General features: G+C 51.8%; 3 protein-coding genes across 5 annotated transcripts; 2 read left to right on the top strand and 1 right to left on the bottom strand.

The window, feature by feature from the left end:
* The first annotated feature begins 200 nt into the window (after positions 1–200).
* On the top strand, positions 201–3,468 carry adss1 (adenylosuccinate synthase 1). Its single transcript, XM_029139861.3, has 13 exons — positions 201–435; positions 916–1,018; positions 1,085–1,147; positions 1,214–1,264; positions 1,335–1,401; positions 1,530–1,637; positions 1,706–1,787; positions 1,855–1,981; positions 2,051–2,205; positions 2,603–2,727; positions 2,822–2,919; positions 3,011–3,160; positions 3,252–3,468. Exons 1-13 carry the CDS (start codon positions 247–249, stop codon positions 3,302–3,304), a joined length of 1,371 nt encoding a protein of 456 aa, XP_028995694.1. The 5' UTR covers positions 201–246; the 3' UTR covers positions 3,305–3,468.
* A 313-nt stretch (positions 3,469–3,781) lies between these two features.
* On the top strand, positions 3,782–5,334 carry siva1 (SIVA1, apoptosis-inducing factor). Of its 2 annotated transcripts, none has more exons than XM_029139873.3 (4): positions 3,782–3,985; positions 4,256–4,441; positions 4,643–4,850; positions 5,161–5,334. In XM_029139873.3, the coding sequence occupies exons 1-4, from the start codon at positions 3,865–3,867 to the stop codon at positions 5,207–5,209; spliced, it is 564 nt and encodes a 187-aa protein (XP_028995706.1). In that variant the 5' UTR covers positions 3,782–3,864; the 3' UTR covers positions 5,210–5,334. The 2 variants fall into 2 exon arrangements, with proteins under 2 accessions (XP_028995706.1, XP_028995707.1); XM_029139874.3 differs by having other exon boundaries at positions 3,784–3,985; positions 4,697–4,850.
* A 3,059-nt stretch (positions 5,335–8,393) lies between these two features.
* On the bottom strand, positions 8,394–16,329 carry zbtb42 (zinc finger and BTB domain containing 42). Of its 2 annotated transcripts, none has more exons than XM_029139852.3 (2): positions 14,732–16,329; positions 8,394–13,682 (listed from the first exon to the last, which is right to left on the bottom strand). In XM_029139852.3, the coding sequence occupies exon 2, from the start codon at positions 13,666–13,668 to the stop codon at positions 12,073–12,075; it is 1,596 nt and encodes a 531-aa protein (XP_028995685.1). In that variant the 5' UTR covers positions 13,669–13,682; positions 14,732–16,329; the 3' UTR covers positions 8,394–12,072. The 2 variants fall into 2 exon arrangements, with proteins under 2 accessions (XP_028995685.1, XP_028995686.1); XM_029139853.3 differs by lacking the exon at positions 14,732–16,329 and adding an exon at positions 13,926–14,218.
* Positions 16,330–16,504: the final 175 nt, after the last annotated feature.

Genomic DNA, 16,504 nt, shown 5'->3' with positions numbered 1-16,504 from the left:
AAGATTAACTGTATCTTTTAAGGTTAAATATATTTTAATAAAAGTGAATTTAACGTTCAGTTCATTTGTCTCTCACTATGATGGAAATAATCTACCATTTACCATCGATGTGATAATAATCAGTGTGACCCACGCACGGAGCCGCCGTGCGCGCGGCTGTGACATCACTGCGAGCTGCATTTGGCCACGCCGCTCCTGGACACGGCCCATTCTCCCTGAGACGGACGAGCCGGAGCCACCGACACCATGTCGCTCAGCTGGTCGGCGAAAGACCACAAGCCCACGAACCCGGCCGCCGCCGCGGGCCACAAGCGGCCGCGCAGCGACTGCGGGAACAAGGTGACGGTGGTGCTCGGCGCGCAGTGGGGCGACGAGGGCAAGGGGAAGGTGGTGGACCTGCTGGCGACCGAGGCGGACGTGGTGTGCAGATGCCAGGTACGGGGCGTGTTGGTGCCTTCACGCTGCATGAGCCCACGAAGTCGGTGGAACCGCTGCGACGTGATTCAACGTCGTGGCACCAGGGGCCAGAAAGTCTATCAGCGCGTTTACCCAACTATAAAATCTCACGAGATTGAGTTTCAGATCGGGTTCATAACAGAATCGCCGGTGCCGGGTCAACCTCTGGTCACCACATAGAAATCACAGGTCTCTCCGTGACTGGGACTCGGTGAAAGTTGTCAACAGTTGCTGTGCGGCGCCTTCTCCAGCTCCGGGAGCCTGTGTTCTGGAGGCGCGAGCCCCTCCCACCTGCCTGGAGCAAGGTCACATTCTCAGGGTGGCCTGACATGTGAGAAGGGCAGGGGCAGAGTGAAGGTCCAAGTCTGTTTAAATAGGAGCTGGAGAGGGCGCGGGCAGCTGGACGGATCAGGGCGGCCGTGGGCTCCGTGACGTCATGGTCTCATCTGTGACCGACAGGGCGGAAACAACGCAGGGCACACGGTGGTCGTGGACGGAAAAGAGTACGACTTCCACCTCCTCCCCAGTGGAATCATCAACCCCAAAAGCACGTCGCTCATCGGTGAGTGCTGCACTCATAGGTACCGCTGTCTGCGTCAGACGTCTGAACGCACGCTTTCTGCTGCAGGGAACGGGGTGGTCATTCATCTGCCCGGCCTGTTCGAGGAGGGCGACAAAAACGAGAAGAAAGGTAGGACTTCCGTTTACGCAGCCTCCAAGTGCTCCAACGGGCTCTGATGACTTCTCCTCTGCCTAGGCTTAAAAGGCTGGGAGAAGAGGCTCATTGTCTCAGACAGAGCCCACCTCGGTAGGTACCTGCAGACTCCACCATCCAGATGTGTGAACGGGGAGCTGACCCGTCTGCCGTCTCTCCTCAGTGTTTGATTTCCACCAGGTTGTCGATGGTTTACAGGAAACGGAGAGACAAGCGCAGGAAGGAAAGAAGTAAGGGTAGGAAACGAGAGGAGGAGACGAGGGAGCCAGAGGCTGATGCATGTGTTACTCCACATATACTAAAACCAGCACTGCCGGGGTCCGTTTCACATCGCGTTCCTTCCTTTTTCATCCAAAAGCATCGGAACCACCAAGAAGGGGATCGGACCTGCGTATTCCAGCAAAGCGTCCCGCACCGGCCTGCGCGTCTGCGACCTCCTGGGCGACTTCAAGGACTTTTCCACCAGGTGGAGATGAGGACAGGTTCCGCGCGGTGTCACGTGAACAGCCAGTCTCACGTCTGGTTTCCTTTCAGATTCAAAAACCTCATCCACCAGTACCAGTCCATGTACCCGACCTTGACCGTCGACACCGAGGACCAACTGAAGAAGCTGAAGGTGGGACTGATGAAGCTGTGGCTGCTCCTGTCAGCGTGTCGGGTTCTCACGTTCGTGTTTCACGCAGGAATTCGCCGAGAGGCTGCGGCCGATGGTGAGAGACGGGGTCTATTACATGTACGAAGCGCTCCACGGACCCCCCAAGAAGATCCTGGTTGAAGGGGCCAACGCCGCCCTGCTCGACATCGACTTCGGTACTGTCAGCAGCGACGCACATGTTCCAGCGTCGGTGCCGCGCTGACCTGCGACGTTGTTGTCTTCAGGCACCTATCCCTTTGTGACGTCGTCCAACTGCACCGTGGGCGGCGCCTGCACCGGCCTCGGCATCCCGCCGCTCAACATCGGGGAGGTGTTCGGCGTAGCGAAGGCCTACACCACCAGAGTGGGGATCGGAGCCTTCCCCACAGAGCAGCTCAACGTGAGGGCTCGCGCCGGCGTCACCTGGTTCAGGCGGCGCTCTGTAACTGCCGATACGACAGTCAGTCTGTGATCGTGTGCCTGAGTCCGTGGGGGCGTGTGTTTACTGTTCAAGTGCAGCTGTCAAATTTTGAAAGCGATGAACTTAAACACTGTCTTTACTCCGTCACATGTTCACAGACAAATTTAGGACCAGAGTCTGGGTTGAGGATATATTTACTGTGAGTCGGATTGTGTTTCTTGTCACAGGAACCGACCGTAGAGACACAAGTCAAGAGGTTGAGGTTTCATACTGTGCCTTATTGTACTTTATATAATGATTGTATGTGTGTATCTGTAGGACCAATGCAACGCCAGATGCTACAACTAGTAAAGTGGTAACGTTGTGTTTACTGCAGGCGACAGGAGAGCTGCTGCAGACGAGGGGTCACGAGGTGGGTGTCACCACAGGACGGAAGCGACGCTGTGGCTGGTTGGATCTCGTCATTGTCAGATACGCTCATATGATTAACGGCTTCACTGCGTGAGTGGATGGAGCTGTTAAATAGTCACGTACAAGCCTACAGTCATTTATTGAAATAGATTAAAAAAGTAGCAAACACTATGTTTTTCTACAGCATCGCTTTGACAAAACTCGACATTCTGGACGTGCTGGATGAAATTAAAGTTGGAGTTGCCTACAAACTCAATGGAAAAAGAATTCCTCATTTCCCAGGTGAAATAATCCTGGAAACGACTTTCAGAAACTTTGCATGGATTGCATTGTCACCACAGATCCCTGACCTTTAGATTTTTTTTATTCATAGCCAACATGGACGTTTTGCACAAAGTGGAAGTTGAGTATGAGACTTTCCCAGGTTGGAAAACCGACACAGCGGCAGCGAGGAAGTGGAACGACCTTCCAGCCAAGGCGCAGAATTACATCCGCTTTATCGAGAACCATGTTGGAGTTCCAAGTATGTTTTGTACTGAATAACCTGTTAACTTTGTCCTTGCAACAAAAACACTGGACTTTTAGATGATACTCCGTTTGTTCTTCTCTTTCAGTCAAGTGGGTCGGGGTTGGAAAGTCCAGAGAGTGCATGATCCAGATGTTCTAAAGGGACTCTTTCCTAATGACAAATGGACAAGGTGGCATCTTTTAACTAATTAAGTTAATAAACAAAACTAAGTAACATCTGTGTGGTGTTGGCAATGATCGTTATGTGACTGTGTCAACAATTTAACCGGCACAACTTCAAAAAAAATAAAGCAATAAATCCATGCTGGGGGCTCTTTGATTTCTGTCTGCAAAGTAAACATGATCTGTTGATGCAAAATTCATAAATCCCATGTTATTACATTTGCCTCGAGAACAGTAGTTTTCTCGGTTACTGCGTTACAGCATTTATTGTGTATTTGTATAAAGAAATGTCTATTTATAAACTGAGATCAACGTTTCTAAAATACAACCGTCGCAAAAGTCCCTAAAGGCACCATAATTAGAAAAACATCTAAGGAAGCACTAGACATCACGTGGTAGCAGTGTTTGCATCGGATTGGCTCTGGGATTTCACATGACCATAAAGTTGGACTGTGATTGGTTCTTTGCAGACGCTCTCATATTTTTCCCGCAACTGGAGAAAAGTGCGTCGGAGCACGGGAGCACTTTTAGGTAAAAATGCCGAAGCGGACTTGTCCTTTTCCTGAGACATTTTCCTCTCAGTACAAAGTCCACATAGGACAACAGGAGCTGAATAACTACAGCGTGTTTGGGAACAAATACCGACAACAGATCTACGGTGGGTTTCTTATCAGTGGCTAACGCTAGCTTCGCCTGTGTGCCAGTTGTTGACTTTGCACAGCGTCACCTTAAACCGCTGCTTTACTTTCCTCGGTTGCTTTTATCTTGTTCAGTAAGATACTGGTGACAGGACTAATGTTATGTTATTAGTTGGATTAGTGTGTAACACCTGTTAAACTGATAACCCTCCAGACTCCCCATCATTCCGGACTCAACGCTGGTAGATCGTAGTTAGTCACGTGTTATTTGCTCTTTTTTTACGCCATAGAGAAAACAAAGAACCTGCTCTTTAACGGTGCGAAGGATGTGATGGACAAACTGTGGGGAGCGGAGACGTGCACAGACCTGCAGCCCGTTACACGAGCCGAGACGCCGCCGTGCAGCCAGACGCTGCTGAGGGGACAGACGCTGATTGGACACGACGGGAGACTGACGAGAGCAAACGCTGCGCGAGGTGAGTGATCGGAGGAGCAGCGGAAGCGCTGAGTGCCAAATGCTGCCTCGTTTATTCCTATGACGCAGTCACGTGTCTTGTCCAAAGTCCTCACACTCGGGCGTTGCTTCAGAAGACAAGACAGACCTCCTGTCGCGCTTTCCAACGTTCCCTTCGCTCTGGGGCCGCAGATGAAGCGTTACCCTTGCTTTTCACCAGCAGATGGCAGCGTTGACGCTGAGCTGATCGCTGTGTGTGCTCACATCTGGTTTCCAGACGCTCCCGCGGCCGCTGCGGGCTGCTGTGTTTGTCAGAAGAGTCAGGGATCCAGGACGCCGTGTTCCCAATGTGACCGCTCAGCGTGCGCCTCCTGCGTCCGTCAGTGCTCCAGCTGCTGCAGCTTCTGCTGCTCAGTCTGCACCATCATAGAGTGAGTGGCTTCTCTTCCATTAACCTATATGGGATTTGTCTGTAAAATAAATGATCTGAGGGTCATTTTTGCATGAAGACATTCAGATTTCAGTTAACCTCCTTTTCCACCTGCTGACGCTCATGTCTCTAAGGACCGTGAAGCAGGAAGCTGCTCCACGTTTGCACTGGTGCAGAGAGTTGTTTACTTTTGTTGTGGGTCATATTTTATGCCTGTAATTTAACGCCTTCCTCTTTATAGCGTCCAAGTGGTGTGGAGTCAGTTCTGATGCGTTCTGTAGCTAATTAAATGTGTGTTTTTGCCTCCACAGTTACAGCGGTCGATACGATGAAGTTCTGTGTTGCAGTTGTTCAACCTGAGAACAAACCTGGATCTTACGGAGACGGCATTTTATACCTTTTTTTTATGTGATGTAAATGGTTTCTTGTATATATGTGTTGCATTATAAAATTAACTGAAATAAACTTGAACACTTTCATATATAGCTAGCTGTTATTCATTTAATATATTGTATTTAAAATTTCAGTGGTAGCGCTTGTATTTGGGTATATACAGGAAAAATGGGAATGTGTTGTATTCTGTGTAAAGTTCCTGTTTTTCTCTCTCCCTGTATTTAAATAAGTGACTTGGTCTTGGTTCTATTTTCTGGTGCTCTGCTTGTGGCAGCAGGTGGCAGCACACGCACATCGGACCGAACAGAGTCTTTGCTCCACTCCATTGAGTTCACTTTTCATGAAGCTCATTTTTAGCCTTTTAGTTTAATTGTCAGAGTTTGTGTCTTTGCAGCGATAATGAGATTCCAGTCCAGCCGTCGTGCGCTGACCTTGCGAATGCGCCATCGAGTTCATTTATTACAACCAGACCCAGAGGTGGAACAGAAATGTGGCTTTTGTACCAGACAATTTGGCTCCGATTATTCCTGCCGGACGTAACCTTGACTCGCCGTCATCGCCTGCTCTCGGCCGTCGCTGCTTGCTGACGATGACTGGTTTCGGGGTCAAGTATTGTACACTGAGAGTAATTGTTCTTGGTGGCAGAAGTCCTCTGTGGCGCTGTGCAGAAAACAGTCACATGGCTGGTGTTGTAGATATTAGTGTGGATGAGTGCACTTCCTGGAGCTTATTCCAAATGTGCCTATGAGCTGTTGAGTCACATCCCCTGCTCAGCGGGCCAGTTGTGGCTCTGCTCTGCTGGGAGCGCTGCAGTTGGTGTCCGAGGGCACCGCTTGATTTCTGGCTGAGTGAACAGACAGCTGGTGGCAAGCGAGGCGTCAAGTTGTCTGCACATTTCTTGATAAGGCTTTAAGGAACTCTGAGGTGGGCGCGGAGCAGAGTGATTCACTGAGAGCGTCCTGCACGGATTTACATAAATGCAAAACTGCTGCGAGTCGAGGTCTGATGATTGGATGTAGTTTATATTTTTATTGTGAGTTTATATTCAGTGCACAAACATACAGTTGATCCCAGTCGCATCTGTTCACTCTGCCACGTCTGGTCTGTCTTATGACCAAGGAGACGCTTTCAGTAATTAGCTGAGCGACGTGTGGAATTTAATCCCCTAAAAGAAATATCCGTGTCCACTTCCTAGTGATCCACAGATGCTTTAGGTTGCACTTCAGGACAATATAGAGGGAAAGTATAATTGACTGTGGGCCAGCAGATGAGAACACACCTCACCATCCTGTCTAATCCCAGCAGCTCCTGCTGTCGTTCCTCTAAGCCTGAAAAATTACAACCTGGACGCAGCACAAACAAGTGATGCTGCAGCTTCTCTGCCTCGCTGGTAACGATGTGACGTGTTTCTGTGGCTTTTGGGCCCAAAGAGCAGTCCTGCCGTGTGTTCCTCTGGACCGCCGGCCGCCTGCAGTTGGGAGCACGTGGCTTTGTCTCTCACCCATTCTTCAGGGGACCAGCTGTGGTGTGAGTGCGAGCGTCAGGTCCAGTGATGCTGCTGCTATAAATATGTGTCAACGAGCGTGAGTAAGTGACAGCTGTAACTGGACAAGGACACGCTGCCTCGGCACCGTCCAAAAAAGGAGCAGTGGCTCGTCTGTTTATGAGCACGTTTGAGTTGGAGCTGGTGGACGAACCAATGTGGATTCACTTGTTGTCATTTGAAACACCTGATTTTTATGTAGTTAATTGCTATAGTTTATTTTTAGGAGCTGTGATTTTCTGAAAGTCAAAAGAAAGCATCCTCCAGAATTAAGTGGATGATAACAATATGCGGGTGTGTTAATATGGAAGAAGGAGGGAACTACCAGTGTGTGTGTGCGTGTGTGTGTGTTTTGTCTGCCCTTTTCAAGTGTGACCACCTGTCTTTTGTTAAGAAATAAATAAATAAACACGGCCCCACCAGCTGTCCCTGGCAGCGTGTTCCCTCAGAGGTCAAGGGCTCCCACCGCTGGCCTTGTTGAGCTGCTGGACACTTACAACTTTCCTCTCAACTTCTCTCAAGTATCTGAACACACACACTTACACACACACACACCGCATCTGATGGCCGACTGAGCCGGGCTTTAGGACTCAGAGGAATGTTTTCTAGCCGCACAGGTCCCGGCCCGTCACCCGCGCGGCTAAGCCCGATCACATGCCCCTGGCTCCATGTGAGGGTTCTGGTCCTGGATGCGGCCGGGCAGATGTGGTGGTGGATGTTTACAGTGTGCAGTGACCGAAGCGAGGCTGCGGGCCCTTATTTACCGTGGGCCGAGTGGTGCCGTTCAGGGCGTCTGAATGATCTTGGGAGGACATTGTTGTCTTTATGGTGGAGCTGCCCGGCCAGCGCCGCTGTGTCGTCTGTTTGTGCATAAAGTACGTGCTGGGGAGCTGGGCCAGACAATAGCTGGCTGAGCTACTACCCACGCACACAATGGAGCGGTGGGATGAGGCCTCGTTTGGGGCCGGGTTCGGGGGCGGGGGGGCTGTGGGGCTGGAGGTGGGGCAGATGGGGGCAGGGACAGTTGGATGTGGCCCTTGTCTATATGGCGTTCCCAGAACAGGCGAGCAGGGATTTGGGGGAGGGTGGTGGGAACCCGAGCACATCCCTATTGGGATCACGTCGCGGAGCAGCTGGATTTCTTTCATGGTGCAGCGGGGAAATAATTAAAAGTTCTCACCATTGAAAATGTCCAGTAAATGGGCCTGAGGTCGCTCAGAGACCAACAGCGGTTGTGCGTTTGTTTACACACAAACAAATGCATGTGTGTAGTTGGGTTGGTGTAGCAGATACAATCAGACGCATAATTACACCACAAAGTCAACAGGCTGTGTTGACCCGGGCTTATCTCCTCGGCACCGAGAGCACTGGCAACAGGTCCGGAGCAGCGGGAGCCGTGGACCTGCTCCGTCCTTGTTCCTGCTTTCAGCGATGAGACCAGCAGCATCAGCTTCTGTTGTGTCTGTACACACGCTGCCCGCTGCAGATCACGAGGGCTCTCCTACAACGCTCCGAGACCTAAATGTGTTACAGTTCAGTCCACAGTTCTGCACCTCCTGAAGATGAGGCGATGTGAGTGCGTAAATGAATGAAACCGAGACAAATACAGAAAGTTGTTCCATTTAATTCTATGCATAATCTCAATAAAGACCTAAATCAAGATTGTCACATGTCCACAGCACACGCGCGCGCACACACACATACACGCACACACATACACAAACACTCCAAAAGCGCAAACAAGGAAAATGCACATTTACAGATCAAAGTAAATTGTCTTCATCTAAGCAATGTCAGTTCTGCAATGTCAGGATTGTCCTCTAATCTCTATACCACTAATACTGAAGCAATTGATTACTATAAAATATACCTCTTATTAAAAAATTATATTAAATTCTAATGGCACTTCTACAAATCCTATTAAAAAGATTTTTGTTTGACATTTAGAAGCTTTTTCTGTGTTTTACCAAATTCAAACGGAGACAGTCAAATGTTGCACAAGAAGCTAAATCAATAATAAATATTTTTCATGATTATACACAATTTCACAGTTGTAACCTGCAGAGGACAGAATTCCAGTATCAGACTTTAAGGATCATACAGCATGAAGTGGGGAAAGCAGCGCCACTGCCTTCATGGAAGTCAACAATCAAAATCTCAGTGTTTCACATTCAACAGTGACATCAACTAAAGGGACAGACGCTTTTTGAACAAACGCCAGAACACAGAAAATGCTTGTCTTCAGTTGAACACGTCCACAACAGATTTATTCACATGAACAAAAATGCTCAGATAAACCTCAAACGTAATCTCTTGCAAAAGCAGCAAAAACAAACGGATCCCAAACTCGGAGTTTGTCCGATTTACCATTTTGATATGATAGAAAAACAGGAACAACAGGTTTTGAATGGTTTCCCGTCCTTGTTGGCCGCGATGTGAACTCACGCACAAGGTAGAAAAAGGGCTTCTCCAGATGCAACACCCATTTGTGTGTCTACAAGGCACATGTGGTGATGATCGTGGAGGTATAAATAAAGACCGCAAACAATCAGAAGAAATTATTCTTTACACGTCGTTAGTTCTAGCGCCTCCGTACATCCAGCTTTTTTAACTTGCACCACATAAGAAATGTTTCTTTAAAAAACTGAAACAGTCACAAAATCTACATTCCTTGGATTCTTATTGAAATATACAATATTAACAGTACACAGCTGCAGCCCGTGTGAAACGTCCCTGTTGTTCTGATGACGCTGACAGCAGGTAAACACGGAGCCCGTGGGTTCGGGAAGCCTTCAGCTGCAGCAGCGAGCGCAGGCTGCGGCCCTCACACGCGTTGGCCCCCTGGGGTCTGCGCTGGGGCGGCAGCGAGTCAGCACCTACATCTGACATCATGGATGTCAACTTCTACACTTCAACACTCAGTAATAACTCTTATTCTGTGGAGATGAGGAGTCAGAGCACGCTGCTCTCTGATGCCTGCTAACAATGCACCTGTTTACACTTTGCTTGGTCTCCCTTCGCTAAATGTATTTGTCACATTCCAGCGGCTCCATTCAATTCAGTCAAGTCTCCCCACAGCTCGCAGAGACACAATGATCCCTTGAGAACTACCTGGGCCTCGCGGGGGAACAATGCCCGTATTGTCTGCGTTCTATAGGTGTCCGATGCCACATCATTGTGGCTGTGATGCTCAACAACTGTTTCCTGCGGCGGAGCAGCAGCCGGAGCCGCTTCAAGCGCTCGGATTCTTAGCGACGCAGGGTCCAATCGCGTTGGATGTGAAAAAGAAAGCGACGTTAAGAGACGCAGTCCTATTAAGACACGTGGCTCTGACGACCTCGCGTGCGTCGTAACACGGGAAAACCCACAGTTTGATAAATAGGATATGTATTTACATTAAATATACAAACAGTAAGAAATAGCAGCCTAGACAATAGTGTTGAAAACATACGCATGCTAAAAACAAGTGCTTCTCTACGTTGTGACAAATCTTAATACTCCAGAGGTTTCTACGCTGTGTATTAAAGTAATTACAGTAACGAGATTTGCACAGAAACAAAATGAACAGACAGCCCGACACCAGTTAATGAGTACCAAGATCACAGAAACGAGAAGTACACCTACAGTAAACCCTGAACCAAGTCAAACTAATAAATAAACTCTGATCAAGTCTTTTCAGGACAGATTAGACAAATGGCCGACCTTCAGTGCTGCGCTCCGGCTGAGGGTCGGTCCAGACTCCCCAGAGGACGGCACCACTGAAGGCTGATCAGTAGCAACGCAGACGCATACAGTGAGAAGATACGATCACGTGAAGAGGTTAATAGAAATCAGTGGGTCCGGCTGAACGGCACTGAACGAGCACAGAACCTCCACCCGCTGAGGCTCGGCTCGGCCCGAACTCGGAGCCACACCAGGAAATAACGAGGTAATTTACTGGCAACTGTCAGAGTTGAACCCAAACGGGTCAATAAACGTTTTATTGACCAGAGCTGATTTACATACTTTTATTACATTCTTGTAAAGGATTTAATTAAGGACACTCATGGATCAGTTGGCATTCCAGAGTCCAGATTACCTCCGTTACCGCCTGGTATGTGGAGTGTGATGCAGAGGCCTGAAAGTCCGAGGTTCTGACCCCGGACTCGGACCCGAACCGAGCGTGGTTCTGGTTTCAGTAAGTACACTAGGTGACAGTTACAGGCATTAGCTTCTCACTACTTGGCGTTCCTCCTCCAAGGCCATTCTACGCGCTCACCCACATTAGCGACCGAAGAGCTGGTGACTCTCCAAATAAAAAATAAAAAAATTAAAAATAAATAACCGATGGTGTGATGAACTGGAACCAGCTTCATTCAATCAAGCTAACTTCAATGAAAACCCAGACTTCATTACTTCTGCTGCCTTGTGATACTTTACTTGTTAGCAACTACAAAAAATACCCCAAATAAATAATAATAATAATATTAATAATAATAATAATAATAATAATGGAGTTTTAAAATCATATATTGCTAATCACGGACGGTCTGATCTCGCATTTGCACAAATAAAACTTCACCCACTGACGATTGTATAAACAGAGCATTAGAACGAGCTCGGAGCCGACGGGGTCTGATCGTCAGATGCCGTTTCTTTTTGCAAACATACTCCTGAAATAAGCAGACTGACATAAACAGGACAGAAATAAACAAGTGCATCATCCGATGTGTTCACCTTGGTGGGCACGGGTCCAGCTTGGGTTTCACCCTCGCGGCAGCTGTCGGCCCGGCCCGGCCCGCGCCAGAGGCAGGAGCGGCTCCGGGTCTGAACGTGCTACGTGTTGAAGGGGAGAAACGGGGTGGAATCGGGAGGACGCGCGTGTGCGTGTGTGTGTGCGTGCGTGCGTGCGTGCGTGTATGTGCGTGCGTGTATGTGCGTGCGCGTGTGTGTGCGTGCATGCGTATGTGCATGTGCGTGCGTGTATGTGCGTGTAAGTGCGTGCGTATGTGTGTGCATGTGCGTGCGTATGTGTGTGCGTGCGTGTATGTGTGTGCGTGCGTATGTGTGTGCATGTGCGTGCGTATGTGTGTGCATGTGCGTGCGTATGTGTGTGCATGTGCGTGCGTATGTGTGTGCGTGCGTGCGTGCGTGTATGTGCATGTGCGTGCGTGCGTGTGTATGCGTGGTTGCGTATGTGTGTGCGTGCGTGCGTGCGTGCGTATGTGCGTGCGTATGTGTGTGCGTGCGTGCGTGCGTATGTGCGTGCGCGCCCAGCAGCAGACTCGCTCCCGCCGCTCCGCCCTCCTTATCCGATGGCCAGCGTCTTGACGAGGCCGCAGTGGAACTTCCTGATGTGCCGGTACAGGTCCCCGGACTGCGTGAAGCGCCGCTCGCACCACTTGCAGGCGTGCGGTTTCTCCCGCGTGTGAACCACGGCGTGCCGGCTCAGGTTGTGCGAGTACTGGAAGCTCTTGCCGCACTGGCCGCAGGTGTAGGGCTTCTCGCCGGAGTGCGTGCGCTCGTGCCGCTTGAGCGTGTACATGCAGGAGAAGGTCTTGTTGCACTGCAGGCACGTGGGCACCGAGCCGTCGGGCGACAGCTTGGAGCGCGCGCCGTCCTTCTCGCGGAAGTGGGAGCTGAGGTGCAGCTGCAGCACGTGGGGGCTGGGGAAGACCTTGCTGCAGAGCGGGCACACGCACACCTGCTGGCCCGGCGGCAGCAGCACCCCGCTGGACGTGGAGATGTCTGAGGACGCCAGGTCGTCCTCCTCCTCCTCCTCGCTGTCCCCCAGCAGCCTCCCCCGCCGCTCCTCCAGCTCGCGGCCCGGGGCGCCCCCCCTCCCCCTCCCCCTCCCCCCGCAGGCCTCCCCCTCCTCGTCCATCAGGTCCTCCTCCTGGGAGAGCAGGGCGGCTGTGGAGCTGTTGTTGCCTGGGAAGAGGGCAGCGAACCCTGTCACCACTGAGCTCCTGGCGCTATTCCCAAAGCGCTGGCTCTCAGGGCTCATCGGCTCACTGTCCTCCTGCTCTGACAGCAAGTCGTGTTCGTCTTTAACAAGTGGCTCAGTGCCCTGCTGCTGGCTGTCGAGGGCCAGCTGTCCCGCGATGTAGGAGGGGTGTAAGGGATCTCTGCTAGACAGAGGCTTGAAAGACAAATCCAGCGCACAGTCCATGTCATCTGAAGCGCGGGACCTCTGGGACAGCGATGCGGTGGAACTACTGACATCAGCTTTTGTTTTTCCAGCTGTTTGGACGCAGGGCTCGGCCTCTGCTGACACATAATTGACACCTACAAGGTCCGGGGACCTGCCGGCGTGACCGTTGGCCTTCTGCCGGCTCGGCGCACAGCCGTCGCCCTCGGTGACAGCCGGCCTGACGTCGCCGCTGTCCGCGTCCAGCTCCTCGGCCGCAGGGGCCCCGCGGGGCCCCTGCGGCGGCGCGAGCGGCTGTCGCCGGACGGGCCGCTGGCTGTGCAGCTCGCCGTCCGAGGAGCTCTCCTTGTCCACGCAGCCGAGCCCCAAAGCCTCGTCCGGACACGACAGCTCCTTCTCCTTCAGCCGCCCTTTGCACACTTTGACGATGTCGTACATGTGGAGGTAGCTGGCGGCCGCCAGGACGTCCTCCACCGGCAGAGAGCCGAACTCCAGCTTCCCCTCATACATAAATTCAAGCAGCAGACTGAAAGCCGGGGCCGTCACAATGTCACTGTTGAGATGCACAACGTCCCTTTTGTCCAACTGGTCCCTGTAGAAGAGGTGGAAGTACATGCTGCAGGAGGCCAGCACGGCTCTGTGCGCCTGGAATCGAGCCTCTCCGACCAGAACAGTGCAGTCACAGAGGAAGCCTTGGTGACGCTGCTGACTCAGACACTGCAGCAACTGGCGGCTATGGTCTGGGAACTCCATTCTTCCTTCATAACCTGATGGAAAACGAGAAAAACAGGACAGTGTTGGAGCGCAGAGCTGAGCAAACGGAGCGGATCACTCCAAGTCCCCGAGAACCTGCTGCGAGTCTAAACACAAGTTCACGGGATCATTTGCAAATTCCAAACTGAACGCAGAGCGGTTTTGGCCAAAATCCACAACTTTGCCCAACTTGAGAGTCCCGCATTCCTTCCAGTGGTGCAGGACACGCTGCGCTGCGCTGCGCTGCGCTCACCCACCGTGTACCGCGGCACCAGCGGATCCACGGTCCCGGAGCCTGCGTCCCGGTCCGTCCCGGTCCGGAGCGGCCCGTCCAGTTCCTGCGCTAGGAATTATTTTGGCGAAAAGCGACGCACCGGTGCGCGTCCAAACGCACACAAAACAGCGCTGTTTACAGGACAAGCAAGTGGGACAGGAGCGAGAGCAGCGGCGGAAAAAATAAGAGCAGCGCAGAGTGAGTAAACTGCCGCTCTGTTTGCTAATTACACTGCAAGCTGTGGAGTCAGCTGCTCTGACATCACCGCAATGGAAACGCTACCTCCAGCTGTGCTCTCCTTTATGCCATATGTTACCACTACGCAGTCCGAAAAGACCCACAACTCAGAGCAGCACACACACGCGCGCACGCGCGCGCGCGCGCGTCCACTCCGTTTTCCATCGGGCCGTTTATCGCCGTAAAACCTGCGGGCGACAATAAGCCTGCGCCGGGAATAAGCCGCTTCAAGGCGGTTTTACGCACACAACTGTGACATTTGCCTAAAAACATTCACGACAAACAGAAAAAGCCGGCGGAGGCGTAAAAAAGGAACTCGGACGAAATGAGCGTTAAAGTTTGACGGTGTCGCCTCGCGGTGTCTGTGCGCGCGGAAGTTGGATGCGTGTCGTGAACGAGGGCGCCGCGAGACGAGCTCCACGTCCGCGTCCGCGTCGGGAAACGCATTGCTCGGAGCCTTTAAGCGGCGGACGAAGTCACGGCAGCGCCAACTGCGGCCGCCGGACTCCTTAACTTTCGCTTTCCCCCGTCGCGAGGCACGAAAAGCCTCACCTTGATCCCCGCGCAGCTCGTCGTCTTGTCGCGCTACAAGCCGCGGCGTCCGCTCATGATGTGCGGCCAGATGTTCGCTTCTCGCCGTCGTTCCTTGAGCTCCGCTCCGACCCGTGCGAGGCAGGCTGCACTCAGCGCTGCTGTGAGTCAAGCAGGTTGATAATGGCACAAGTCTCGCGATATTCCGCCGCCGACAATAAGTTGTGCGCTACTCCGTGGCTTCGCGCAGCGGCAGCGAGCGGCGTGGCGCACGGGCCGCATCTATTGGCTCCCCGTGGAACACCTGTCCCACGGACGGGAGGGCTTTTAGGGCTGGGAAGGAAGTGGGAACGCGACTTTGTTCGAGATAAAAATAACGCTCCATCGCTTCTGTCTCATAGGAAGCCAGACGTTCGAAAGCAGATTTATTGGCTCATTTCAAATGTAAACGTTTACTTATTCCCATCAATCGTGTTGTAAAATTTGAATGAAATGTTTTATTCTGCCTCGTGATTTAGAGAATGGGGTCGTAAACGGACGTTTAAAGACTGTTTAGAGCGTGTGGCTCCTTTGCTTTGCTTTTTCGGATCACTTTTATTTCACAGAATCCGTGCTTTGTTAACATCGTGAAGACGCAGCGTGTTTTGTGATCCTCAAAGCCAGAAATAGTGGCTGGTTGCAGAAACGGGGGCTGGAGGTTGCAGCTGCTCCCCCCCCAGCAGCCTCTCCTCCTCCTCCTCCTCCCAACTGCCTCCCTCACCTTTGCCCTGTGTTCCAGCTGTCGTGTGTTTTGAAAGGGCCATTTGCAGCTCCTCTGACACCGAGGGGACCGAGCGGCGTGATGGGACGCGGCAGCTACTGGGCCGGAAGCTGCAGCGGCGACGTTACATCAACTTACTCCACTTTTTAGTGGAATAAGTTTGTTACGGCAGCTGGACGTTTCGCGTCACACTCTTCAAATAAAAAGTGTAATTCTTTCCTGTAGGTTTAATAGGACATTAATAATCTGCTGACGCCGTGAACCCAAACGCTGAGTGTTTATACTGAAGTATTCCATCGTGAGCCGCGTAAAGGCCCTCTTAGCATTCAGCGCTGCTGAGCAGTGATGTGGATGAGGACGGAGCCGCGGCCCCGTGTCGGCGCTGGCCAACGCGGCCGCGGCAGAGGAGGGGGGTGTTCACGGGGCAGGACAAAGCAGCGGTTGTGCCCGGGGACCGTGGCCTCCGAGAGAAAGAGGCTCGGCCCGGCCAAGGTTCTCACACACAGAAAGAGATAGAGAGCGAGAATGAGAGCGGAGTGGGGGAGAGAGAGGACGCTTCCTGGAGGTTCATTCTTCCTCTCTGCGATCATCAATGGCATTCTCCCCCTGACCCACTCCTCTCTCAGGCAAACAAAAGAGCCAGCATTCCAGTGTAGCCTGAGCGGCCAAGCAGCAGACACCAGCCACCGCTCCGCCACATCACAGCGCCTGCCTGCCTGCCTGCCTGTCTGCCTGCTGATCCATCCAGTTCTATGCACTTTAAGGGTCTTTCCATAAAAAGGTCTTTGCTCGTGTTATGGAGCACATTTACATCGAATATTTCCCTGCTAAAAACCTTATCTTTGCTTGGTTGCTCTCACACAGATGAGTCGATGTCTAATTACTGAGTGTAAGGTGGCAGCTTGCATGTGTGGCGAGGGGGGGGGGGGGGGGTTCTTAGAGACTGACTGGCCTCTGCAGAAGTTCCCCATTGAACAATAAAGAGTCTGACACAAAAAGAGCCATAAAAGCCTCAACTTGGATATGAGATAATA

This window comes from Betta splendens, chromosome 22, assembly GCF_900634795.4.
Source record: "Betta splendens chromosome 22, fBetSpl5.4, whole genome shotgun sequence".
Taxonomy (NCBI): domain Eukaryota; kingdom Metazoa; phylum Chordata; class Actinopteri; order Anabantiformes; family Osphronemidae; genus Betta; species Betta splendens.
The sequence above is the reverse complement of the archived record's forward strand: the minus strand, read 5'-3'. Positions and strand labels throughout refer to the sequence as shown.

Excerpts from the sequence above, each read along its gene's own strand:
- siva1 (XM_029139873.3), top strand. The coding sequence starts at position 3,865 with ATGCCGAAGCGGACTTGTCCTTTTCCTGAGACATTTTCCTCTCAGTAC. Across the intron at positions 4,442-4,642 it reads GAGAGCAAACGCTGCGCGAG|ATGGCAGCGTTGACGCTGAG; the intron begins GTGAGTGATCGG and ends TTTCACCAGCAG. Across the intron at positions 4,851-5,160 it reads TCAGTCTGCACCATCATAGA|TTACAGCGGTCGATACGATG; the intron begins GTGAGTGGCTTC and ends TTGCCTCCACAG.
- adss1 (XM_029139861.3), top strand. The coding sequence starts at position 247 with ATGTCGCTCAGCTGGTCGGCGAAAGACCACAAGCCCACGAACCCGGCC. Across the intron at positions 1,402-1,529 it reads CAAGCGCAGGAAGGAAAGAA|CATCGGAACCACCAAGAAGG; the intron begins GTAAGGGTAGGA and ends TTCATCCAAAAG. Across the intron at positions 3,161-3,251 it reads GAACCATGTTGGAGTTCCAA|TCAAGTGGGTCGGGGTTGGA; the intron begins GTATGTTTTGTA and ends CTTCTCTTTCAG.
- zbtb42 (XM_029139852.3), bottom strand. The coding sequence starts at position 13,668 with ATGGAGTTCCCAGACCATAGCCGCCAGTTGCTGCAGTGTCTGAGTCAG.